This window comes from Lathyrus oleraceus, chromosome 5, assembly GCF_024323335.1.
Source record: "Lathyrus oleraceus cultivar Zhongwan6 chromosome 5, CAAS_Psat_ZW6_1.0, whole genome shotgun sequence".
Classification (NCBI taxonomy): domain Eukaryota; kingdom Viridiplantae; phylum Streptophyta; class Magnoliopsida; order Fabales; family Fabaceae; genus Lathyrus; species Lathyrus oleraceus.
The window spans coordinates 12,387,350-12,415,337 of NC_066583.1; the positions used below are offsets into that span (position 1 = coordinate 12,387,350).

At 39.9% G+C, this 27,988-nt stretch overlaps 2 protein-coding genes and 1 pseudogene across 2 annotated transcripts; 2 read left to right on the top strand and 1 right to left on the bottom strand.

Moving 5' to 3' along the window:
• The first annotated feature begins 494 nt into the window (after positions 1 to 494).
• On the top strand, positions 495 to 11,174 carry LOC127088351 (coatomer subunit gamma-2). Its single transcript, XM_051029307.1, has 18 exons — positions 495 to 700; positions 1,205 to 1,302; positions 1,407 to 1,457; positions 1,553 to 1,666; positions 1,924 to 2,124; positions 2,208 to 2,309; positions 3,755 to 3,862; positions 3,944 to 4,177; positions 4,400 to 4,650; positions 4,761 to 4,932; positions 5,032 to 5,187; positions 5,303 to 5,353; positions 5,664 to 5,804; positions 6,160 to 6,357; positions 6,458 to 6,589; positions 6,675 to 6,848; positions 7,039 to 7,278; positions 10,639 to 11,174. The coding sequence occupies exons 1-18, from the start codon at positions 655 to 657 to the stop codon at positions 10,831 to 10,833; spliced, it is 2,664 nt and encodes an 887-aa protein (XP_050885264.1). The 5' UTR covers positions 495 to 654; the 3' UTR covers positions 10,834 to 11,174.
• A 6,698-nt stretch (positions 11,175 to 17,872) lies between these two features.
• Positions 17,873 to 18,322, bottom strand: LOC127078450 (uncharacterized). Its single transcript, XM_051018905.1, has one exon. It carries the CDS (start codon positions 18,320 to 18,322, stop codon positions 17,873 to 17,875), a length of 450 nt encoding a protein of 149 aa, XP_050874862.1.
• Positions 18,323 to 21,217: 2,895 nt separating this feature from the next.
• On the top strand, positions 21,218 to 21,699 carry LOC127083835 (uncharacterized; annotated as a pseudogene).
• The last annotated feature ends 6,289 nt before the right edge of the window (positions 21,700 to 27,988 follow it).

Genomic DNA, 27,988 nt, shown 5'->3' on the forward strand with positions numbered 1-27,988 from the left:
ATTTTTAGTATTTCAGTTAATTAATTATAATTTTAACATTTAAAATTTAAAAAAAAATGTGAAAGGAGCATGCGCCACATGCATTGACGCATGCATACACTATGTATGCGTCAATGCATGTGGCATCAAGGCATGCATGCGCCAATGCATGCATGCACCTACATGCATTGGCTTTGCATGCATACGCCAAAGCTCTGAGCGCTTCTTATCTAGCTTAGTTAGATGTGTCAGTTCAATTTGACGCATCAACGTATTAGTAGAAAAAAGTGATTATTTTTGTATTTTTTTAAAAAATTTAGTTATTATAAAGTTTTCTTTAAAAATATTGATTATTTAAAAAAAAATCGTATTAGTTTTGGTACGAACACACCTTAAATTTCATGTATATAAAAAAAAATTATTTTATGAAAATTAATCTCATAAAATATTAAAATTAAACGCTGTAAATTTTAATTAGAGGAAGTACTATATTATAAAATGCAATAATTCCTAATTTCCTTAATAGTTGGTGCCTTACCCACCCGATCTACGTCTTTGGAATACAAAGCACCGATGATCTGATTTTCGCGTTAGTTAAATCTTCTGCTTCTTTTTATTCTCTCGGAGCACTGATATATAAACATTCACAGATCCCTGAGAGATTCTGCTACGGCAATGGCTCAGCAACTCGCCAAGAAGGACGATGACCGCGACGATGAAGGTTCACTTCTTTTCTTACCATTTCTCAATTCGACCTGTTTTCTATCATTTTCTCGCTTAGCATTTGCGTCTTTAACGGTTATGTATCCGATTCGGTTCCAGATCCATGTTCCATTTTAAATTCCGAATGTAATAGTAGGATTCACCTAGTAGTTAAATCATCATTATCTTTGAATTGGATTTAGTGTTGTTCAATTCGATTCGATTCGTTATTGATCTTGCTTCGTAATTTGCAATGTAGATCATTGAATGAATGAGTTTCCAGTGATGAGTTGATAGATAGTTTAGATCTTTTAGCTCTGTCACAAATTGTAATTGTTGCTGATATGAAGCACGGTCATAGACTCCGACCCTGACATGTCGACACCGCTAATAATTTGAAAAAAATGAATAAATAAAATGTAATCACAACTGTCTGTGTCGGTTTCGGACACTGACAGAGACACTTTTTTCAGAGGGGTCGGTGCTAGAGTGTTGCTAATTGTGTTTTTTTATTGATGACCAGCCGACTACTCCCCTTTCACGGGAATTGAAAAGGGGTCGGTTCTTCAGGAGGCAAGGGTTTTTAATGATCCACAACTAGATGCTAGGAGATGTTCACAGGTTTTTATCATGGACTCCAGGATTTCTTTGTTCTCTTATTTGTTTGGATTGTTCCGGCAGTTGAATTTTGATGCTGTGTATGTTTTGCCATCTCATTTTTCTAGGTTATTACAAAGCTCCTATACCTACTGAATCAGGGAGAGACATTTACAAAGGTTTTGAGAGATTTACAAATATTCATGCATTTTTTTGTGCTTTGACATTATGGAATTATGTTAGAGTCACTATTGATTCTATTTATTATTGTTAGACCGAAGCCACAGAAGTTTTCTTTGCTGTGACTAAGCTTTTCCAGTCTAGAGATATGGGATTAAGGAGAATGGTCTACCTGATGATAAAGGAGATCTCTCCCTCTGCAGATGAGGTTACATTTTCTTATGCAAAATTTCTTGTTTTTTAGATTTATATTTATGGGGTTTGTGTATTACAAACTTACAAATTTTCTTATGCAAAATTTCTTCTTTTTGAGATTTATATGCATGAGGTTTAATTTGTGTATTTGCAAACTTACAAGTTTTCTTATGCAAAATTTCTTCTTTTTGAGATTTATATGCATGGGGTTTAATCTGTGTATTACAAACTTAGATTATATGACTGTTCTATTTCTTTGATATTGTAAAGGTTATTATTGTCACAAGCTCTCTTATGAAGGACATGAATAGCAAGATTGATATGTATAAGGCAAATGCCATTCGAGTGCTTTGTCGTATTACAGACGGAACCCTTCTTACCCAAATTGAACGGTATATAAAACAAGCTATTGTAGATAAGAATCCAGTTGTTGCAAGTGCTGCCTTAGTTAGTGGCATTCATCTACTCCAGGTAATACCAGTTTCTATTTGTCATTCTGTATATTTTGAACATCCCTTGTATGGTATATGCTTAGTTGTACCCCTTCTTTACAGACGAATCCTGAAATTGTAAAAAGGTGGAGTAATGAGGTTCAGGAAGCTGTTCAATCAAGAGCAGCTCTTGTTCAGTTTCATGCACTGGGTTTGCTACACCAGGTACACTGCAAGTTTGGTTTGGTTACTTTGTGATTCTAGATCATTCAGTAAATTATGGTTTGCTTGCTGGCTTATATCTTTATATTTCAAATTCACTTTCTTGAATGGTCACTGTACTTGTCTTATCGTAGCTAAATATCATGCATGGTGAATGTTCAGCACAAGCTAGTCAGGATTCTTTTTTTTTTTTTTTTTGAACTGAAGTCATGATTCTATTATTACAAGTTGTCATTTAAGTGCATTTCTTTGAGAGGTGCTTAGTTTCTATTTTAGCTTAATTGGATGCCAAATTTGAGTAAAACAAGAGGAATCAAAACTTCTTGAAATTCTCTAGCAGAAGTTGTTATTTGTTTGTCTGGTACTATGGTATTTGCTCTCTTTTATGGCAGTTACTATCTCTCCATCTACTCATCCACAGGCATCCCACAATCAAGGAACTAGAGGAGGCTGAGTTAGGTCTATAAATAGGCGGAACAGAATCCGAGAGAGACACTCATTTTCTTAGACTTGCAAACAGAGACTTTTGCGTAATGCTATACACTATTTTCTCTTGTATTCGAATGTTATCACTCAGAGCATAGTCTCACATTCTTAGTGCAATAACAATAGCATTAGAGAGAGGGAGGGAGGGAGAGAATTAATGCAGCACCCATTGTAGAAAATATGCTTGAATCTTGACTTAGGTAGGTTGAGCACGTGTGGAGGAGACCTATAGATTCCATAGGAAGGAGAGTAGATGAAATGGAGGACAGCCTAAACGTCAGTTGTAGAGGAAGGCTAAAAAAATATAGAAGAAGCTGTTTAAGAATGCTGATATCTCTATTGTTGTTGAAGTTGGCAAAGTTTTTATCTCTTAACTGCATTGATTGTAATCACTGTAGGTTTTGGCACCATCAAGATCTATACATGTCATATGTAATCGCCTTATGGAAATTCAGTTTGAGCTGAACCATGATGGAAAAATTCTATTTAACTAAAAGTTTCTGTCTCTTACCTACATTGATTGCCATCTCTGTAGGCTATGGCATCAATGAGGTCTTTACATGTCTTATATATCTTGTGGAATTCCAGTTTGAGCCGAACCATGATGGAAAAATTATGTTTAACTAATTTATAATTTTGGTGCTACCCCTCCGGTTTCTATGGGATGAGTCCCTGGTAATCTGGAGTTTGGCTGAGAGGTAAGTAAAGTATGACCAAGAATTGTTCCACCCAGGATTCAAACCCAGGTTCTCCTGAACTATCTGTCTTTTACTGAAGATCAGTAACCACTGTGCCCATTTACTTGGTTTTATTAACTAACTTCTATTCCTTAAAGTCCTATAAATGTTTTACTGCACGTCTTTTAGATTGTACCTTTTGAAAGGCCTACTTCTTTTATCACACAGAACATAAGTATAAGTTCTTAAGAGGGTGTGAGATATTTGGTGATTTCAAAATTGCAGATACGACAGAATGACCGGCTAGCTGTTAGCAAGCTTGTTAGCAGCTTGACAAGGGGAACTGTTCGCTCACCTTTAGCTCAGTGCCTGTTGATTCGCTACACAAGTCAGGTATGTTTTACTTCATACGAATCTTGTTGTTGGGGGATGGTATTTATTTGCTTAAATGTTTATCTTCTATTATATTTGTAGGTTATCCACGAATCAGGAAATAATACACAGTCAGGGGACCGCCCCTTCTATGATTATCTTGAGAGTTGCCTTCGTCACAAATCAGAGATGGTGATTTTTGAAGCTGCCAGGGCTATTACAGAGCTCAATGGTGTAACAAGCCGAGAATTAACTCCAGCAATTACTGTTCTTCAGTTATTCTTAAGTTCTTCTAAGCCAGTTTTAAGATTTGCTGCTGTCCGCACCTTGAACAAGGTAACCCTTTGTCAATCACTCAAATTTTAGCAGAAGTGATTTTTAACAGGCCTCTCAAGCATCTTCCCTATAGAATAAGTATTTTGTTTTTCCCTTCTATGATTTGGACGGGTTGATATAAAATCAAGATTTTCTGGGTTCTTAAATTTTCTCATGATATTTGTATTGGCTAAACTTGAGCCTTATTATTTTAATTCTGAGTGAGGCTATGAAACTTTGCAGGTGGCAATGATACACCCAACATCAGTCACTAACTGCAACATTGACATGGAAAGTTTAATATCTGACCAGAATAGAAGCATCGCCACACTTGCTATTACTACACTTTTGAAGACAGGAAATGAATCAAGTGTGGACCGTCTTATGAAACAAATTACAAATTTCATGTCTGATATTGCTGATGAGTTCAAAATTGTAGTTGTTGAAGCAATAAGATCATTGTGCCAGAAGTTCCCGTTAAAATATAGATCTCTGTATGTGAGCTGTACTATAATCTTCGTCTCCCCAAATTTTATACCTTGCGTCATCTTTTTTCCTTAATGAGTGGTATAAATGATTTGTTTGTGTCTGCTATTATTTTCAGGATGAACTTCCTGAGTAACATTCTTAGGGAAGAGGGTGGTTTTGAGTACAAGAAGGCAATTGTAGATTCAATTGTGATTCTCATTAGAGAAATCCCAGATGCAAAGGAAACTGGGTTGCTTCATCTCTGTGAGTTCATTGAAGATTGCGAATTCACTTATCTGTCTACACAGGTATTTCTTTTGGGGTCCTTCGTGATTCACAGTTTGTTCATTTCTTCTGGAATTGTGTACATTTTGCTGTTAACCAATTTGTTCCTCCTTGAACCATAGATACTACACTTCCTAGGAATTGAAGGGCCAAAAACATCAGACCCCAGCAAATATATTCGTTTCATTTATAATAGAGTGCATCTTGAGAATGCAACAGTTAGGGCCGGTGCTGTGAGCACACTGGCAAAGTTTGGTGCTGCAGTTGATGCATTAAAGGTTCACTTTCTTTTGTTTATCATCACAATATTAGCGGTTTTCTCTTCTTATTTATAATACTTTTGGGGAATCCTTGGTGCTGACTTAATTTAAAATCTCATCCTTACTCTTTCAGCCACGCATATTTGTTCTGCTGAGGCGATGTCTTTTTGACAGTGACGATGAGGTGAATTTCTGTCCTTTTTTATGACGCATTTTATGAGATGCACTAGCTGTGTTTTTTTTTGCACGTCATATTCAGGATTTGTTGCTTATATGTAATTAAAGCTCCATTTTGAATTGATTACTTCAAAATTTTCTATAATATATAGTACATACATGTTCGTCTAGAAAACTTAAATATTTAAAATTTTAAAATTATGAATGACACCTCACTTCTCACCCTCCCCCCCGAAAGAAGAGGATTTTCTATTTCTGGATGTGTGTGAAGTTGTCGACTGCTTTATTTTATGTCTGGTATTTTGATTTATTTGCAGGTCCGTGATAGAGCAACCCTTTATCTAAACACAATTGGAGGTGATGGTTCTGTTGTTGAGACTGATAATGCTGTAAAGGACTTCCTGTTTGGGCCATTTGATATCCCACTTGTCAATCTGGAGACTAGTTTGAAAAATTATGTAAGTCTTGGTGTTTTTCTTGCATTCTGTTAAGAGTCCCACATCAGACCATATATTGTCCGATGTGGGACTCTTAACACACCCCCTCACGCCCAGGACTGGACATCTGGAGCGTGGAAATAAATGGTGGATGGCCCGATAGCGGAAACCATAGTAGGTGGCCCACCGGATCTTAAACGAGGCTCTGATACCATGTTAAGAAATGTGGTTGGACCTAACTCAACCCTACAAAACCGGTTGGTAGAGTGAGGACTGCCCCCACTTATAAACACATGTTCAGACCATATATTGTCCGATGTGGGACTCTTAACACATTCCATTAGTACAATATCTCATGTGTTTGATATGTTTACAGGAGCCTTCAGAAGAGGCTTTTGACATTGACTCTGTGCCCAAGGAAGTCAAATCTCAGCCACTTGCAGAGAAGAAAGCCGCTGGGAAAAAGCCAACTGGTTTGGGTGCTCCTCCAAGTGCTCCCTCATCAACTGCTGATGCATACCAGAGGATGCTTTCATCTATTCCAGAGTTTGCTAACTTTGGCAGCCTGTTTAAGGTTTATACACTTGATTGTTCTTTCACAAATTTATTTTTGGTTTTTGTTCCTTAAATGGGTAATACAATATTATATGTGCTAATGTTAAATTTCTTACCAGTCCTCAGCATCTGTGGAGCTCACTGAACCAGAGACAGAATATGCAGTTAATGTCATTAAACACATTTTTGACAGGCATGTTGTGTTCCAGTACAACTGCACAAACACAATACCAGAGCAATTATTAGAACATGTAATGACTTGCATAGATTCTTCAAATTTCATAAATTAATCCATTCCCAGGTCTTGTTTGTAATATTATATATCCTTGTATACAGGTTATCGTATTTGTGGATTCTTCAGAGGCAGACGAATTCACAGAGGTGTTCTCCAAGCCTCTCAAGTCTCTTCCTTATGATTCACCTGGACAGATTTTTGTGGCATTTGAGAAGCCCGAGGGAGTGCTAACACTTGGAAAGTTTTCTAATGTTCTGAAATTTATTGTTAAAGAGGTACTTAATCCTCTTTACTTTTATAAAGCTTTGGGTTTTTTATTATTTGATCCAGTCCCAACATGTATCATTATTAAAGGTGTATTTCAAGTGCGGGGATTGTTTTTATTTCCTACATTTAGGGAATTTCTGGAAAACAACTTATAAAATATTTTGTAGAAAATCTCTGTATAAATTGGATCTTCTTCAGGTTGACCCAACCACTGGTGAAGCTGACGATGATGGTGTTGAAGATGAATATCAGTTGGAGGATCTGGAGATTGTTTCAGCAGATTACATGTTGAAAGTAGGGGTATCTAATTTCAGGAATGCATGGGAAAGCATGAGCCCTGATTTCGAACGTGTGGATGAGTATGGTCTTGGTCCTAGGGAGAGCTTGGCTGAAGCTGTAAATACCGTCACCAACCTTCTTGGCTTGCAGCCCTGTGAGGTAAGCCAATGATGTTACATGCTGCTTTTTTTACTTTGTTGAGAAAAAAGTTATTCAGCATTATGTCTGTGATTGTGTAAAGCGGTTGCACTAAGTTTTGAATCCATGGCCTCTTGTTAATTACCCAATGCCCTCACCATTAACAACCTTATTTCATTAAATTGATTACAAACAAGTCAAGGTGATAATGCAATTTTTACTGTGACACAGTTACTGTAACATTGTTAGATGCTTCCAACATACTAACATACTGCTTCATAAACGTACCGGCTGGTTCAACCGTGAACTAGGGTTGATCAGATGGCTTAAAACCAGTAGTCTGTACAAACCGGAATAAAACTGCTCAAACCGCTTTGAACCGAGGACTGTAACTAGTTTTGGTAAACCGTATGGTGCAGAAAGAAATCTTAAAATTATCATCTTAAAACACAATAAGTTAAACAAGGTAGAAAGCAAAAGGACTCGCTCATCACGGATGTGACACACGAATAGATACATAGCATTATATTTTACAAATAATAGGAAAAAATAAAAAATAAACAAAAGCAATAATAGCATTTTACTAAGCAATAAATATTAGATTTAATTTTTTCAAAACTTAATGTTAAAACATTGCATGAATTATCTATGAAGTTTAGTATTGTATTTATTTTTTAGTTTATTTATTTGTTTATTATCCGGTTCAACTGGTTAAATCAATTGAACAATGACCCAGAGTTTCACTGTTTCATTCTCTGGTTTGGTTTTTAAAACAATGTTTTATATCAAGTTAGTATTACAGATGTGCTTTCCATGAAGGATTTAGTAGAGAGCATAAACCAAAAGGGTATTTTCTCATATGCAAATTTAGGTTTAATATTAAGAAAATATGCAAATGTTATTGGTGGGCATCAAGACTTTTAACAGTTTGACAGTGTTTAATTCAAAAGAGGGGAAGGAGGGGGGAATAATCCTCTCTTTGTTTGGTCTGTAAGGGGAGGGGAGGAGAATAAAACTAATTTACTTTATACCTTTAAAATGGTGTATATTTTTAAATGCCCTATTCTACCAGTGTGACACCAAGAGCCTCTGACAGCAGTGCTTATTCCTCATTCCCATTTACAGTAAGGTAATTTAAAAGTATACAGATAAGTAAAGAACATTAAAATTTTGTAGTCGGCCTGCATACCTGTTATTGTCTCTTTATTCTATTTGTATTGAACAAGTTTAAAAGTTGGTGAGGTTCCACTTGTTGTATCCGTTACACATTAGTTGTTAACATGTCTTAATCTTGTTGCTTACTTGACAAATACATCACTCAGAAAAATTTACATGATAGCCAAGAGAATGGATACATGAACTGCAATAATATGAACTCAAGAAAGGAATGTGAGGCTAGAAATATTACAAGTGCCTGCATGTTGGGTATAACTATTTTTTTCAATAAAAGGTACTCCCTCCGTCCCACAATGAATGACCCATTTGGAATAAAGTGTCCCAAAATGAACGACTCATTTCAATTTTTAATACACCTTTTCCAATTCTACCCTCTAATTAATACTTACTTTTATCATTCTCAATACTTGATAAGTGATACTTTAGTAAAAATATCATTCTCTCTTTCATTTATTCTTTTTTCTTAATCTTTGTGAAATTGTCAATTAGGTCACTCATGGTGGGATGGAGGGAGTAACATAATACTCATGTTCCAACCCGCCCCAAAGAAAGAGATAAATAAAAGATTAGGGTGTTGTGGCTCACTCAGGTAGTTTCAGCCGGTCAAATAGCACCAGAAACTTTGCTCAGTCAACATAAAAGAAATAGAAATCTACACTTTTCATGTATAGTTCTCATGCATGCCCTAAATATGAAAGCAGAAAAATAGAATATCTATAAAAATTCTATCAAAAATAATCTGTTGACTTGAGAGCATCATCATGCTTGCAAAGTAGTGGAAAAATAATTCAACACATTGACAAATAGCTTACCTTGCCATTAATTTGAAGTCCCCATCAACCCATACCGGATTTTGAAATAAAAATCTGATACTCCGAGCCTTTACAATCCGCAACCTGTTTGTAAATGAGTGTAGTATTTGGGATTAGTTGCATGTTTTCAGAACAATCCATGCGACAAAAATATAATTCTCAGAAAAGAAAACTAAGGCAAAGAAAAGATGCAAGCGAACAAAATTTATGGGCCTAAAAATCCTCCAGCAATGAAACAATATCATCAACTACAAGGAAAGTGAAGGAAAAGCAGGCTTTATTGGCGGTCACTGTTACCAATTTGTTTTCTATTTTGTGAATTGTGATGTCACAATGCTTGTCTTGAACCAACTATTCCAAAAGTTTAAGCTGTTAAGTGAAGATAATATAAATGAATGGTTCTTGTGATTTGTTAAAATGCAAGGAGGTGTAAAGGAGTGCAAGATTTGGATTTCTTAGTAAACATGAGTTTGGACATTTTAGTCTAATTGACTTAAAAAAATATTTCAACGATTTTCTTTCCTCTCTAAGTCTCTCCAATATTGGAGAGACAAAATCAAGAGAAGAAGAGATAGTATAAGTTTTGTCCCCCTTCCATTTCCCTTCCCGCTCTAAAATATAGTTGGTAAAAATCCTTAATTTCCCCCAACCACACTTGGTTCCAGAATTTTGAAGAATTGAGTAGTTTATTCATACTTAAATGTATAACAATGGGTGGGCTACATACATGAGGATCCGATGCCGAATGTGAAATTTAGGGATGGCCCTAGTGATTAATGAATACTTTTAAACGGGCTTACATCTAGCGCCTGCCATTTCCAATCTCTTGCCAGACCACAAGGATGCCTTGCGTGCATACACTTATTTGAACAGCATGTTTATGCTACACATGACACTTGCACAGAGAACCTATATTGACAGAGATTTGGAGGTGCTGTTGTAATAAGATACTTTTTACTCCACAACACAGATAGATTAAGTTCCTGCGAGTTTGATATTTATAACCTAGATGCAAACATAATTGGTCAACGTGCATAGATTATAATGCTTTTACTCAACCACTAAGTTTAACTTTATGGCGTTGTCAAACCTTAGCCACAATGTAGTCCATGCATGCATGTAAAATACTGTTGTAGATGCAGAGAACCTATTAGAAGAGGTTCCTTGGTGCTTCTGTTGTTCCTTGGTACTACGATCAAGCCAAGTGTAACATGATATAGACACTAAGTTTGTAAACTTGCCTCGGAGTAAGATATTTCTTTCCATGAGAGCCTAACAAATTCTCAAATGAGAAAAATCTGGTAGGAGTATCTTTTATTGATGTCTGCTTTCAGTTATACTGTTATCTTCTGGAAGGTTGATAACTTATAATTTTTATTTATGGGCTGTGCAGGGTACCGAGGTTGTTCCACCCAATTCAAGATCACACACATGTTTGTTGTCGGGTGTATTCATAGGTAACATAAAGGTGCTTGTGCGGTTGTCTTTTGGACTTGATGGTCCAAAGGATGTTGCAATGAAATTGTCTGTCAGATCCGAGGATGAAACTGTGAGCGATGCTATTCATGAGATTGTAGCTAGTGGATAATCTATCAAGTAGATAAATTTTGATTCAAGATGGCGACTCTTTTTGTTAATGAGATTGGAGTTAAGCAGGCACATAGATAGACGTGTGTAAAGAATTACAAAACTTTATGTTTGGGACTGCATTTGTTTGTCCCTCACTGCATTCTTGGTAGACTAACAATGATACTGGAAATATAATATTGGAGTACACTTGCTTCCTTATGACTATGCTTCATTTTTCCTGGTAGTTAATGTAATATGAATTTTGAGGATTTTCCTTGCCCAATGTTTGTGTCGTTGTTGAATTGGATATTTGTTGAAACATCAATTGTTTATTTAGTAGTATAAAAGACAAGTTTCTTATTTGAGCATTTTGAAATTTAGTTTTTTCTGTATGTCACGTACGTGTAATGAAATAAGGTTTCTCACTATCAGTTTATATATATGTATTCTAGAATATTGTAGAAAGAGTAGGTTGTTGACTTGTCAGATTTGTTCATTGGTTGTCAAGCTGAGTAGGTTGTTAGAACCAGCTACTCCAATTGTTAAAACAAAATATTCTCCTCTCACGGTGTAATAAGGATGAATAATTTATCTTCATACTAACTTATTTTAGGATCATTAATATTACAATTTATCTTCGTACTAACTTATTTTAGGACCATTAATATTATTATCATCCTCAGAACTTAAGAGACATTATGACACCTGAAATACAAATTTAGTTTTAGTACTAAGATTGTTACGTTGCTTCAGTGATTATTTACTTTTTTTATAGGTATCTAGCCCCAAGTATGAAAAAATTAGAAAGGAAAACACCAAAGAGATAAAAATATAAAGATAAAGTCTTGAAACAACCTCAAGAAATATACGAAACCATTCAGAGATCAGATTAATAACCTATACTCCCTCCATCCCATTGAAAATTTTACTTCATACCCCATCAATTATACTCATACCCCTACAATAAATTTTTTTAGATCAAAATGCCCTCATATAAATAGGGTATATTTTTGAAAAATTGAATTTTACTTCATTTTCGCTTCTAGACTTCCGGAACAATCTTTTTATCATTGTAAACCGGAACACTAAGAGTAAGTCTTCCAGTTCACAAACAACATACCAGAAGACTTCCGATTCGGTGTAGATTTGAGACATTGAATCGGAACTCTTTAATAAAGACTTCCGATTTTGAAGAGTGGTTACCGGAACTCTTCGTAAAAGACTTTCGGTTTTCATTCAATTAATCGGAACTCTTCGTAAAAGACTTCTGATTTTCATTCAATTAACCGGAAGTCTTTTGAAAAGTATTTTCGAAGTGAAATTGAATTTTCGTCAAACCGGAACTCTTTTTAGAAGTGTTCCGATGCGTTTTATTTTTTTATAATTTTTTTTTATAGTGATTCGAAGATGAGGTGCCGACGGTAGGATTCCATACCGTAGTTTAGGATGGTGCACATCTACATCTATAGCAGAACCGACTGACTATCCAGGAGGGCCGTTGTTTACTGTGGAAATTGGTAAACAACTGCTGGTCCTCCCTAGGCTTTAAAACAAAGGGTTACTTGCAGGATCAACCAGTTGATCCTAGGACATGTGCTAGTGCAAGTGAGGCTTGTCCAACTCGACAAAATGACTTTGTGAGGAACGGCTCCTGATAAAGTGTCGAACAAGCGTAGGGTTTTTCCACACGAACAGTTTAGATAATGTTATCGCCTATAGGTGACTCGTGACCGACAACGCTATAACATTCAAAAAAGGTATACAACGAACACGCTTTTGGTAAATTCTATTATCGTAATAGAATCAGTGTCAACAGCGTAAACGACAACGTAAAATGATAACTCAAAAGTAAATGAAATTAAGATAGAATGTTCAACGGGAACAATTGAAAAGTAAGGAAGTTGCATTGAAATAAATGTGGTGATTCACGTACATAGCACTCTCAAAATACTCTTGCTTCCTCGCGCTGGGAATGAGGAGTTTTCTTACAAGTGATTTTTAGTACAAAGTGAACACCCTGAACTTCTCGTGGGATATTCTATTTATACTAATATTAAAGGAACTGCTCATAAGCTAAAACTCCTAGAAACTAGCAGATGTTATGTCACACGATCTGCATAACCGTCGCACCCACGTCTTGCTAACTGCTTTAGATTCTGGCGCTCTTATTCTTTTTGTAACCGCTGGTTATTTTAAATTTCAAATTTCTCCCGCCCAGGCGTTTGTGCGATGCTGTCTTCTGTGCATTTGACTCTAATTCTTTTAAGTCCTAAACTTCACGTTGGTCGACAAAAATGGCCTGTCGGCCAGGTCAGCTTCTCTTGTCGGCTTTATCCTTTGACTTGTATTTTTTCCTACTTTTGCTTGCCTCCCACACCTCTTCATCCTTTGATGGGGTATAACCCCCAAATTCCCAGGACTCCTTCATTAATTATGCTTTCAGCATGCCTTAGAGATTTTTCGTGGTAACAAAATGCCCCCTAGAGATGCCATTGTCGACTGTCGAAGTTGGTGAGATGATGGCATCTCTGAAACATTGATTTACCCCTTACTGTTTCCACTTCTACTTAGTGGGACCTCTGTTTACCCCACGTTGATGACGTCATGCAATCATGGCGGACGTTTCCTTTTCCCCTCGAGACGCACAAAATCACGTCTACGTCATTTCGCGTCTTTATGACTGAAACGTGTTTGTCTTTTCGCTTGCCTTCTCTCCACCACGTGTCTATAGGCGTGGGAACGTGGGCATACATGTCGAAAATGGAAGTCCAACCGCTCACTCTTCTCTGCTCAGGTTTTAAGCTCTATAAAATCCTCATTCTTTCTTCTTCTTCTCTTTTTTCGCCCTCTTGCTTCAACATTCACTTGTCTTCTGCTTTTTGTGAAAACTCTTCTACTCCACAACAAAAAAATCTTCTGTTCTTTCCATGACAAGCTCTAACAAACCTTCTGCTACTAAACTCACACGTCCCATCAACATTGATGGTAGGGAGTATGTTCCTGAGCCTCCATTGGCAGAAGAAAAGGAGAAGATCTGGCGTTCTCAGGTATTGATTCCTCTTTCTCTGGCTAATGAACCCTTAGCGTTCTTAGGTCCTCTCCCAGAAAACCGACACCCCGAGATTACCAGAAACGACTCTTCCCTCTTCCCTGCCAGTCACATTTCTGAACCTATGATCTCCGCTCAACAACCCTTCTCCCTTCGCTACGTCGACAGGAACTTTAGGACTGCTCCTCCCAGAAATTTTCCTAAGTTTTGCGCTTGGATGGACCGATTGGAAGAAAAAATCGACCACTGGAAAAGAACAAGCATCTATACCCTTTTACAAATTGCCCGTTGTGGCCCTCCCCAGTATTCTGGGAGAGTTCGACCAACTCCTTCCATACTAAGTGTGGCATGATCACGCCGACACTTCTAGACATTGCTGCCATCACTGGCTTGAAACCGACTAGCGAAGTCTTCGACTGCGAAGCTGTAGCGCCAATTTCCTTGAGGTTCGATGTTGGTGACTCTCGCAAGCTAACTTACAACAACTTTATTGATCATCATGCCACCTTTGCAGGCCCTGTGACCGACGAGGAACATGTGGCTTTCTTGACCCTTTGGCTGTCCCGCTTTGTCTTCTGCTCTAGATCTATGCAGGTAGCCAAACACTTTGCTCTTCTGGCAACCCAACTACACCAAGAGCGTGACGTTGCTTTGGGCCAACTGATATTAGCTTCTCTCTACGAGTCTCTATCTGAGGTTGTCTGCCAGATTAGGCTCTTCGACCCTGAGAACTCCAGAAAGAAAAACGTGTTGGTCCATGGTCATTTCTGGTTTCTGCAATTGTGGCTCAATGCCACTTTCTCCAAAGATGTAGCTCCCTATGGAATGAGGAGGGTCGCGTGTCCCCTAGAGGAACGACCTCTTATCTGGAAGCGGCTGATCCCTCTGACGCCTATCGACAAAAACTTCCCGGGCCTTCAGGTGTTTCGACTTCTATTCAACATCATGTTGACTCGTGTCAATTTCTTACCCTCTATGGCCCCGTTCAGCCGTCGCACTAAAGGTCCTGAGTGGCTCACCAGACCTTTCCCTCCGACTGACGGGGAACACAGAGATGAATCCTTTCTCATTTGGAGGCGTTTTTTGGTTCCTCGATTCCTGTCGGTTGAGACTTCCAGCAGCAATCCTGGTTTAGTGGCTTATCAGCCCAACCTTGTGGCCAGGCAATTTGGCCTTTGCCAATTCACTCCCAAGCCTTTATTTTCTTCCCAAGAATTGCTTGCCAATATCCTCTGTGGTCAACCTTGGAGCGAGATCGAAGAGGAACTGGAGACCATTTGGAAAAACCGACCACATCTCCCTTCTCTTCCTTTTCGACCAGCATACTACTGTACCAAAGAATTTCATGATTGGTGGCAGTCGTATTTTACTCTTTACGTTGGCGCTCCTGATGCCAAACTATGTGAATTAACTGAGGCTTTTTTTTTGTTTGCAGGCGAAGTCGACCAAGTGTAAGGCTCTTCATGTCAAACAAATTCGTGCTTTCCCGAATTATTTCCACGTTGTGTATCGACCAGATAATCTTCGTGGGACCATCTGGGAGGTTGCGGTCGAACTAAAAGCGAAAGTAACCGACCAACTTTCAAAACTCAAAATCCCTGGTTACGTGAAAGACAAATATCTTTACGCCCTTCACTTTGGAAAACTCAAATTCCCCCCTCTGCCATCTAGCCCTTTGGCTTTGGCCTTTGGTCATTTGGTTCTGGTGTGGTTCTATTGCCCCATTTCATACGTACAGAACGCCTCTAAAAAGAAGAAAGCCGACAGAGTGGTCCCAACAAAGTATTATCTGCCTGAATACTCAGGGCCGCTTCATATTGATCCTCAATATGTTAGCGTGTTCGAAACCACGCAACTTGGTAACACTTCTCTGGAAATTTTAACACTCCCTTTTAGCTGAATCTCGTCACTTACTTGCGTTTTTTTCGTTTATTTGCAGCGATCCCTCTAAATCCTACAGGTTCTGCATCTACTAACCAACCCACTCCTTCGACACAAAAGGCTCAAGTTCGACTCTGGCTGAATTACTATTTCCTTTGGCCTTTACTTTATTCTCAGCCATCCTTTCCCTTCTTGCAGGCTGCTCCTGAGGAATCTTCTGACGACGATGGGCGCCCCATTGCTCAGGTTTTAAGGAAACCCAGTTCTTCTGTATTCCCCTGTCTGAAGCATTCCTAGTGACTTGTGACTTCCCAAAAGAAATACTACGTGTTTTCTAATATCTCACTTATGTGCAGGGTCAAACACGTCCGACAGAACCTCCTGTCTCTTCCGCCTCCAAAAAATCCAAGAAACACAAACGCTCTACTCCCGCGGGCTCTGAGGTATTTCTTATCGGCTTGTCCACTCTTTTGGCTAGACTATCTGCTTATAACCTCTCTTCGTGTCTCCAGCACACCTCCCAGTATAAATCCAAAAGCCACCATGGACACAAGAGGAAGAAACATGACTCTCCTTCCAAGAGTGGCGAAAACAAAAAGAAGAGGCACCATACAATGCCTCCTTCAGAGGCTCCTGTTGAAGATGCTGACACCCTTGTGGTCGACACTTCCATCCTTGATACGGTCTCTGCTCCAGCCGTGGGAGCTTCACTGTCGACTGGTCTCTCCCCCGCTACTGCCTTGGGGAACACAAATCAGGATGCAGTCTCTCCTGCATCGACACATGTATTTACCCATTTTCCTATTTATTTCCTTGGATTCCTGTATTTCTCTTACATTTTCTTTCTGCAGACTGCTGCCTCTACTGAGCCGACTCAACCTGTTGCCGACTACACTCCCGCGTCGCCGGTTTCTTCTCCAGCTCGCCCATTTCAATCTGTCGAAACCGCTGGTGAGTCCATTGAATTTCCTCTCCAGATTAATGACAATGACTCTGACTCAGTCACTAGTCCTGTGACGCATCCGGACTCCAGTTCAACTAGTTCTGACTCGAGTCTCTCTTCAGCTTCCTTGTAGGATCCACAGGGGCTAGTAGGTGTCGACACCATCCAACAACAATCCTCTCAGACTACTCCTTTGTCGACTGCTTCTCCCCCTCCTCAGATTACTTCTCCGTCAGCAGCTTCTCCTTCGAATTTCCCGGGGCTGACGATCAAACCCTCTGCTTTAGAAGAAATTGCCAGGCTCCGCAATCTGGTGAAATCGCGTGATGTTTCTTCAGACTCTGAGAAATTCCATTTTGGAAAAATGGGCCATGAGGCGACGAAGACTAAGGCTCTCATGGACAAAATCCGCGTTCACGCCTTGAATCCCGACCTTCCTTTCGTGCTCATGCATGAGCCTGCTGTCGGTCCAGAGATCCTGAGCATGCTTGCCCAACTAAAGGGTCTCCAACTCTCTGATTATGCCAAGCACGCAATGGCGGCTCTCGAACCAATTCTGGTGCCTATGCTGCGCCATATCGACAACGTTCGGGACATTGAACACCAGATTGCTACTACTGAGGCCTCCGTGAAGGAGAAATGGGAGTTGGTAACGCATGCCGACACGGAGGTCACCAATATGTTGGGGGCTATGGAGGAGCGGCAGAAGGAATTGACTTCCAAACAAACACGGGCCACTGAACTACGTCAACAAATCGATGCCTTTCGGCATCAAATTGCCACTTTGGATAGTGAGTTGGAATCAATTGTTAAGGAGGAGTCACACTTTGTCGACGAAGTGCTAAAACCTGCTCAGGACACTATAGAGCAAACTACCAGTGATGCCTTAGCGGTCGGTGAAGAGCTCATGGCCGTCGAAGGAAAGCTTGAAGAGCTCAAAGCCCATGCCGACACCTTGGAGCCTGCGTCCTTGCATTTTAATTTTGAGCTTAAGTCTTTCCAATCTAAGTTCGGTCAGCTTTGACCGTTTCTATTGATTGTACAAGTTTTTTGTAATATTTAAACAATGGCTTCTTGCCACATTAATGTTATCTTTCTTACTTTTAGCACTGTATATTTATTTTCTGTGCCTTTGCAGCTGGTTTCTAACATAGTTATCTCCAACCTTATTCTTTCGACAGTTCTTTAGTCTGCCAAAATTTTGACCACTTGAAGGAGAGGCCTATATTTTTTCAAGTACTTTCCGTTCACTCTTAAAATCCGCCTGTCGGGTGTCAATTCTTCGACCTCGTAGGCGTTGTTAGAAAAGGCCTGCAAAACCTTGAACGGTCCCTCCAAATTAGGGGACCATTTACCCAAAACTCTATCATTTCTGTCCATAGGCAGGATCACCCTCCAAACCAGATCGTCGACAGCAAACACTTTCTCCCTCACCCTTTTATTGTAGGCTCGGGCGACTTTCTCTTTCTGTCTTTGTAGGGAGTCCAATGCTAGCATTCTTTCTTCATCTGCATCGACTAATTCATCTGTCATCATACTCCAGTAATCTTCAGAACGTATTTCATACTGCCTTTGGGTTCTGACCGCCTGGACCTGAATCTCTACTGGCAATACTGCGTCATGCCCATAAGCCATTCGAAATGGGGTTGTTCCAGTTGCTTCTTTTGGTGACGTTCGACATGCCCACAAAGCTTGGTCCAACGTCTTATGCCAATTTCTTGGCTTCTTTCCTATGTGTTTCTTTATTAGGCTGATGATCACCTTATTAGCAGCTTCGACTTGGCCATTCGCTTGTGCGTAATAGGGGGTAGAGGTCATTAATTTAATTCCCATTTCTTTTGCAAAATCTTGCACTTTTCGACCAGTTGTCATACCCCGATTTTGCTCCTGAATTTTTTTATGTTTGTTTGGCATGCTTGGCTTAACCTAACTTTGGTTTTACATGAGGATTGGTTTTGATCCAAAGTCATGGTGTTGTGATTGTGGATACCTCTATTGGTCTGGGTCATCTGAACAACCAAGTTTCTTGTGGTCTTATTTCATGGTTTTGTTCATACACATTATCAGTCAAGTTATTTTCTTCTCAAGAGTCAAACATTCAAGCCAATTGTGAAACCAATTTCAACCATTTGTTAATCCATTTCAATTTTATTTCATTACACGTGAGTCCATACAAGAAAATACAAAATTTGGCATTTTTGACCAACTGTTGACTTTGGTCAACAGTTGACTTTTTGGTCAACTTTGACCAAAGTCAACCCAAATTCTTTAAACCCTAGATTTCATCCTAGCCAATAATTCATTTTTCATTTACAAAGAAAATACAAAAAAAAAATGCATTTTTGGCCAATTGTTGACTTTGGTCAACGGTTGACTTTTTGGTCAACTTTGACCAAAGTCAACCCTCACTTGCTCTTGCCCACCCAACTTGGCCTGGCCTTTTTCTTCAATGTGTCATCCAACCCTCATGCTTATTTATGTTCGTTCTCGGTAGCTTCCATCACAAGTAACACATGTGGTGCACCTTGACTTTGTAGCTTTTGAACCATTAACCATTTGCCATTGGCCTGCCCCTAACCATGGACCAAGGAGCCCCTAACAGTTCAACCATTATCCTTTGCTCATGCCCTTTGGATGCAACAAAAACCTTATACATGTGCAACAAATCCATGGATGCGAATGATCTAGCCAATATTGCTGCAATAGCCCATGTCACCTCCTGCTTTGCAAAAGCACCATACCATCATCATCATGCTAGCCGGCTACAACACAAATCCTGCAGCAAAACAAGGCTAGCAGACTCAGTTATCAGGGCAATGTAATGCAAAGCACTGTTCTAGATAGTGTCATGGTTCAGGAACACAACAAACCAAACATCAGAGTTTCAATGCAATGCTGTTAGAATCATGCTAAGACAACATGCAGCAGGCAACAAAACAGTCAGCATACATTTTTTTCAATAACAATTCGCCACCAAACGATTCTATTAAAGGAAGCAGCAATGTTGAAGCAGCGTCTTTCGATTCGGACCTGAAAAAGATGCCAAAACCAACAAAAATGCCACATTTGGAACATGTCGCGGGGCTTGATGATCTGTATGATATGAAAAATTTGTCTGAAGGAGAGATGAATGTTGTACTTGCTTGGACGCATTTACGCTCCTTGCTGTCGAGGTCAGATGCTTTGCCGGAAACAGCTCAAGGAGTCAAAGAGGCTTTTGTAGCATGGAAAGAGTTGCTGTCCACCATTGAAAATGACAAAGCGTCTAAGATTAGTATAGACAGCCCAGAAAATCAAAACTGTCCATTCTCTGTGACCACACTTGGCAAGACGATAGCAGATAGTGGAATCACTCTGAATCTCCCTTGTGGTTTGATCATAGATTCTTCTATTACATTAATTGGCATACCTAATGAACAAAACAGTAGCTTTCAGATTGACCTAGCTGGACAAGAGCTAGAAGAGGAGCCATATCCTCCAATTATCTTGCATTATAATGTGAGTCTTCCAGGAGAAAACATGACAGAGGAGCCGTATATTGTTCAAAATACATGGACTAATGATTTCGGGTGGGGAAAAGAGGAAAGGTGTCCTGCCCGTGGTTCTGCTAACATCCACAAAGTTGATGAGCTTGTTCTCTACAATGTACAAGCCTCTGACTGCATAATAAATCATGCCCATTCGGTGGAGGGAATCTCATGACCTGTATAACAGTCCAGCAATGCCAAGTCTTCTAAGCTATGGCCATCAGTAGGATTAGCATACACACTACATCCAACATGAATGATGCACTTCCATCCCGCACCTATAAACCATGTGCGCAATTATTTCAAATGCCAGCCTAATGCAACACAAAACCTGTTGCCACTTGAGTGAGTTCCTAAATCCTGCTAGCAAGGCAACTGAAAACCATCTTCGTACCTGTAGCTGGCATCACCAATAGCACGACAATTCAGCATCTTAATTACAAGAGACCGAAACAGAAAAAGGAAAGAAATTTGGTTAAGGAATTTTACCAAACATTTGGTGTGCGAGTTGCAAAGTGGCTGATACGACACCAATTCTCCAAAAAAATTCTCCTACCACTATGAGATGTTCTCATTGCAAAGCCGTTGGATACTGTTACGTGTCTCCAGACTTCTCTAGTTGTTATTCATTTACACAGGCATGCTTTCGTGTAGTTCGGGTAAGCGTCAAATTAGTCACTGGAGGCAAGGTCACAAGGACGAATGTTGTTCTTTGATTACCACCACCAGGGAGGTCGACGGCGGAAATATTACCTGCAGAGCGTCGGTAGCAGAAACACAGTTTGGTCTTCATGAAATCAAAGGAAAACATGTTGAATCTTACGATGCTGCAAGAAAATCGTTTGGTGATAACTGTCATGCCACATTTAGGAAACCTGTCTGTAATAATACTACTGATGATACGTGCATAGCTTCAACAGACAGTGATGAAAATGAAACTGTGTTGCCCCCCTCATCACGCTTGGAATCGAAAAGTCCTGTCAATATTGAAGTTAGGAATTCAAGTTCAATGGGTCCTAAGCAATGTCAAATCTGCCACAAAGCTCAGTCCAAGTACAAATGCCCTAAATGCTATTTACCTTATTACTCACTGGCCTGTTTCAAAAACCACAAAGAACTTCCATGTGTCAATCCAACAAATTCAACACCGAAAACAACTGCTTTGGAATCACACGTAGAAAAGCCATCAGTTGTGGAAAATACTGTTTTGGAAGCAGTTGTAGAAAAACCATTACTTGTTGATAAAAGAGGCCAGGTGTTGGACCAATTCCAATTGGAGGCTATAGCTTCTTCTAGTGAGATTCGTGATGCTTTGAATAATAAATCCCTTTAAGAACTAGTTCGCCGTATTGATTGTTCCCCAAATGCTGAGAATGAACTTGATAAAGCTATGGCAGATGAGGCATTTCGCGTGTTCACGGACAAGATTTTATCAACTATCAACCCCTAAGTGCGGAATGAAGAGTTTGCGGACAAAAGTCAGATATGAAACTGAAAATTCCGAAGTTATAGAGTCAGATACAACACAACTTCAGGATATACCTTCACAATTGAATGTATACGAGAACCAAAATGTGATCATAGCACAGCATATTCGTGTTCCAGAGACTGATCGCCGCCGGCTGACCTTTGGTACCGTCGGGATTGCAACGGAACTTGATTCTTTGATGCTTCAACCTCAGTTTCAATTAATAGGAGCTACTGAAAAGTCAAATGGAGAATCCACTACAAGCTTGACTGCACCCGCTTCAGAGTTATCCACCGATAATGTTTCTGGGAGCAAGCAGGTGAATTTAAGTAATGACCATGTTAGAAGTTCCGAGTCCGAATCTCCAGCCTCTGGTGTTGCTTCTGAGCAACAGTTGCCCGATAACAAAGAATTCTCGAGCTCTCAGAATCTAGACAACTATGCCAATGTTGGATTGGTTCTCTCACCACATCAGGAGGTTTTGAACTCCCATGCTGCAAACAATGTTACCAAGTCATCCACATCTCGCAGCCAACAGGAAACCAAGTCAAAGAGCACTCTACAACATTGTAGGATCAATTTTGAGCCTATCATGAACCTTGTAGAACCGAAACCAATGCTTCAAATTTTTGCTGCAGTAAAAAATCAAAATAACTCAGTAAGGCAGTAAAAGTCCACAAGCAACAAAAATGAAACATTTTCATAGAAGAAGTACAAGGTACGTGTTACCTTTTTCAGAGCAAACACAAAAATGGGATAGACAACAGAGCAGCACAAAAAAAAAGGCACTTCCAATTCCATACTCTTTTGATCTCATCCAAACCCTAGCAATGGGATTATAAAAAGGGAGAAATCAGTGAGGAAAAAAACCCTAGAGAACAACAAAGAACTGGGAGGCGAAATCTGAGAAGAGACCCTAAAAATCCCAAGATTGATTACCTGGAGGCCAGCATCTGTACGTTCTTCACCGCCACCACCGCGACACTTTGTAAGTACTTCTCTTCTTTCCTTTTATCCATCTCCTGTGCTTGTTGATGAAAATGTTGTGAGAGTTGAGAAAGATCGATTCGCTGAGCTTAAGGTCGAGTGCGAGAGAGATTCATTGAGAGATTGAAAGAAGCGTGAGGTGAGGAATGCTTGAATGATGGAGATTGAGAGATGAAGGTCGCGTTTGTGAGTTGGGAGAGAAGAAGACGAGTCTCTGTTTTCTTTTGTTTTCATTTCTTTGTTTTCATTTCTTTTTTTAATTTAATTTTTTAATCAAGTTTGTTTTGTTTAACAGAGATAAAAGATAAATAATAAACAAAAACATAAAAAGGTTTTATATGTTAGTTTTGTTCTTAATCTTTTTTTTTTTTTTTTATTCCGGTTTATATATTTAAGGTAGTACTTCAATAGCATATAACCCTGAGTGGTCTGGTGGAGAAGGGCAGTGTGTATGTTCTTGAGTGGGGTGGGTTCAATACTCATGTGTGACACTTTTTGCTTTTTATTTGATTTTATTTTTCTTTAGCATTTTTTTCTTTTAGTATTTTGTTAATATCTCTTTTTATGCTTATTATAATTTCATGTGTTAATAATGCGTAGTTATTGTATTTGAATTTAGTTCAAAAACCATTTGTTTCAAACTATAAAAATCACACTTTTCTCGATTTAATATCGAGCCCATTTTTTACACCCTTGTAAGTCGATTGCTTTTTAAGCATCGCCATCAACCTCACATAGCTTACTCTTGGGCTTTCTTACAATGAGCCGGTTCCCTTACACTTACACGTTGTTTAATGCTCATTCATTTCTTTTCTTTGATTATTTGATTTGACCATATACTTGTTTAAATATCTTACATGTTTTATTAATTGTGGCCTACTTGTATGATGTATGAGGCATATATTTATATTGTTTGATTGCCATGACAACCCCCATTCATAACAAATGTATCCCTCTCCCATGAAATGTATAATATTTATTCTTTCATTCTTTATTCATCTGTTAATACAAGAAATAAAACGAATACCCGATAACCATTTCAAAACAAGACCAAAACCTCGATCCAACGTCGAGTAATCATTTTTCAAAACCTAACAGAACCAGCACGTATTCATCCACCCTTTTGTAAGTCGATTGCTTTATGCATCGCCATCAACCTTGTAAGTCGATTGCTTTATGCATCGCCATCAACCTTGTAAATCGATTGCTTCATGCATCGCCATCTACCTTTATCCCTAACACTTCTCCTCGCTCCTTTCGTCGATTCTTGTTCCGATTAGGTAGCACCCATTAGATAGAACCTTTTGTATGATAACATAGGTAAGATTCCCATTTTCTTTGCATGCTAACGTTAGGTAGATATTCCCATATGTAAATCCTAACACTTAAGTACATATTGCATGACAAATTTAGGGCAGAGCTTCCCCTTTCTTTTAGACCTTTCCGAGCGTCTCCGATCTTGTGGCATGTCAATCCATCCTATTGCAAAGAGGTAACTGCCTAAGACTCGATTCAGCGAGCTGCGACACCTACTGCTAGGACGTGAACACATTGCCCACTCTCCTTTGACACAACTGGTGTCCTCCTTTCTAAGTCCATATTTAGATGGCAACCCCTATGTAGGGGAACTACGTCGCCCTGATTCTCATACCAGATGAGGTACGTAGGCAGGAGGTCGTGCGAGATCTCTCCGGGCGCCCTTTTTCTTTTTCAATCTTTGTGTTTCAACCCCCTTGTGTGTGTTGTTGTGTGCTCGGAAGTTGATGTAAGTCCATCGAGTGGCATTCGGGTTCCAGTGTGAGTTTGTTTGGTTCGGATGCTGATGTAAGTCCAGTGATTGGCATTCGGGCTCCACGTTTGCCTTCTTGTGTGTGTTTTGGTTCGGATGCTGATGTAAGTCCAGTGATTGGCGGTCGGGCTCCACGTTTGCCTCTTTGTGTGTGTTTTGGTTCGGATGCTGACATAAGTCCAGTGATTGGCAGTCGGGCTCCACGTTTGCCTCTTTGTGAGTTTGTTTGGTTCGGATGCTGACATAAGTCCAGTGATTGGCAGTCGGGCTCCACGTTTGCCTCTTTGTGAGTTTGTTTGGTTCGGATGCTGACATAAGTCCAGTGATTGGCAGTCGGGCTCCACGTTTGCCTTCTTGTGTGTGTTTTGGTTCGGATGCTGATGTAAGTCCAGTGATTGGCGGTCGGGCTCCACGTTTGCCTCTTTGTGTGTGTTTTGGTTCGGATGCTGATGTAAGTCCAGTGATTGGCAGTCGGGCTCCACGTTGGCCTGTGTTTGTTTGTGTGCGTGTTAGCCGAACTACGGCAACTCTGATTCTCATGTTCAGATGAGATACGTAGGCACAAGATGCGACGTCTTGCCGAGTTTGACTAACGACTAACAACTAACCCTTGTTTGCTTTCGCCCTTGTTGCGATCCTTTCTCTCGCCCTCGTTGCGATCGAGACATTCCCTTCTCTTGCCCTAGTTGCAATCGAGACCTTTGTTCCCGTAGTTAGTTAAACTACGTTTTGCTCTGATTCTTATTCCCGATGAGATACGTAGGCATTGTCGCATCGCGCGAAAAACCGGCGGGAAAAGAAAGAACAACAGAGCCGCCACCGTGCGTTATTTATCCCAAAAGAGGGAAAGGAAACGCTCGAAGTAAACCTGGGAAAGAACATGGTCTCGCGACCAAAGAGGATGGGTTCGGGAGTCGGTTATGTGAAGGGAAGGTATTAGCACCCCTACGCATCCGTAGTACTCTACGGGATCCACGCACACTAGAAAGGAAAATGGTTGCTAAAACACTGCTCACACACACACACTGGCTGAAAAGAGACACAAGAAACTGACTGAAACTTGACTCGGCAGGATACTGCATCCTGGGCCTACTTAGTCTATCAGGCATAGACATCAGAGTCGAAGTAGTTCGGACTGGGGAGACGACACATGCTCGCTAGGATGTCGCATCCTATGCATACGTATCTTCTCGGACGAGAGAAGAATCAGAGCATTCGTAGCTCGGCTGACACACACACAAACAAACAAGACACACACAGGCAAACGTGGAGCCTGACTGCCAATCACTGGACTTACATCAGCATCCGAACCAAACACACGCACACTGGAACCCAAATGCCACTCGATGGACTTACATCGGCTTCCAAGCACACAACAACACAACAGGTTGATAGGGAGTCGGGGACTCAGCCTACAACTGTTAAGCACACACACACAAACAGACAGACAGCACATGCTAAGGAGTCAGGGACTCGAGCCTAACATAGGTCAGACAACACACACAAAAGAAAAGAAAGGGCGCCCGGAGAGATCAGCTCAATCTCCTGCCTACATACTTCATCTGGTATGAAGATCAGGGCGATGTAGTTCCCCTACGCAGGGATAAAGGACTAGCCTACCCAGATAACAGAGGGAGACACAACTCTAGGGAGACTACGACTCGAGCCTAGATGTTGTCATGCAAAATCAACCCTAAGTTATGGTTTCTAGCTAAATGGCACAAGGGCCAACCTATCCTAAGTATGGCTCACACAGGGAGCAAGCCACACATACTTAACTTGCACAGGAAGCAAGCCAAGCAAAACCTAACTTGCACAGGAAGCAAGTCTAAACTAATCCTAACTTGCACAGGAAGCAAGTCAAACAATCCTATCTTGCACAGGAAGCAAGTCAAACAATCCTATCTTGCACAGGAAGCAAGTCAAACAATCCTATCTTGCACAGGAAGCAAGTCAAACAATCCTATCTTGCACAGGAAGCAAGTCAAACAATCCTACAAGCACAGATAGCACACGCTATACACAAACAAGTGGCTCAAACAAGGGTTAGGTTTTAGTCAAGGGGTCATATCAACCTCAACAAACAAACCTCTGGAACTGGGTGAATGTTGCTCTTAACCTTGCCATTGAGGGGCTAAGGTGAAGCAGATGAAAGGATGAAGTGAGGATGAGACCTCACAGCTCTTATCCCTGGCCTGGGAGAGCTCAAGACAAGAATGTGTGGGTTCAGAAAGTGGGAACCCTTCTACACATTTAGACTGACTCAACTGTACAGTTGTACAAGATCTTGGGTTTGTATCTGCAATGCATCAACACAGTGGTGTGAGCAAAGCAGATGACACACTGAATAGTGGGGGATAGATTGCATATCCCTACCTTCCACCAATTGCCTCTTCACTTAGGAGGACTTTGACTCTATGCAAGGACAAAAGTAAACATCCACAAACATTGCCTCTTAAGGAGGACTTCAGACAGTTGCCTGGCCAAGTAACAGACCAGGTCTTCCAGACTACATGAAGTAAAGGAGGCATACCTCAATGCAAATTGCTTATACAAGCAAAGCAAAGCAAAAAGTTCACAAGGAACTAAGCAACTAAAGCACCTGAAACAGTCAAGCAGATGTTAGTATGCAACTTCAAACAAAACAAACAGAAACAGAAACCAACAGTCAATTGGAGGCACATGGATGTGCAAGGCACAAGGCTTATGGCATGTGAGCCAAGCCACCTACAAAACAAAGAGGTTAGGCAATGATGCTTGGGTAAGCTCAATCAAAAGAATTGGTCTTAATGGCCATTTGATGGTCAACCTGAAATCACAAACTCAAAGGTGAGTAACAGGACCACTAGGACAAGCCTAGGGTCAAAAATGAATGAGAAAGTCCAAACAGCAAGGGATAAGTATCCAAAATCATGTTCAAACCATTAGGAAACAAAACCAATTGGGTTCACATTCATATCAATCACTATCATCATTTCATGAACAAATTAGGTCAAAGTGTGACAAACAGAAGCTCATAGAAGTCAACAGCAAGACTTAACTCAAAAGCAATCTAAACATTTTCCAAAAATCACCAACTAAATCATGATCAAACCTAACACATAGCATGGTAAGCATGTCAAATTTCATCCCATTTGGATGAGAGGAAGGCAGTCAATGAAAATCATGAAGTCAAACCAAATTCAAGCATGCACAAAGAAGTCAACCAAACATGTATCAACTTAGAAAAATCATAAATCAAGAATGGTGTATGATAAATGAATGGGATCAAAACCATGGCAAAGATTAGGATGTCTAGTTATCTCATGTAACATTTCATGTCCATCTAATAAAGTATGAGAATTTCACAAATGAAATGGGAACATGTGTCACACAAAGTCAACATTTGACTAGGCAGGGAGGAAAAATCTCAAACAAATGGAAAATAGTTCAATTAAATCCAAGAAAATTCACAAGTCAACTAGACATATAAGAGTAAGTTCCTGCAAAATTTGGAGTCATTTGGATGTAAGGAAGCATGTGAACAAAAT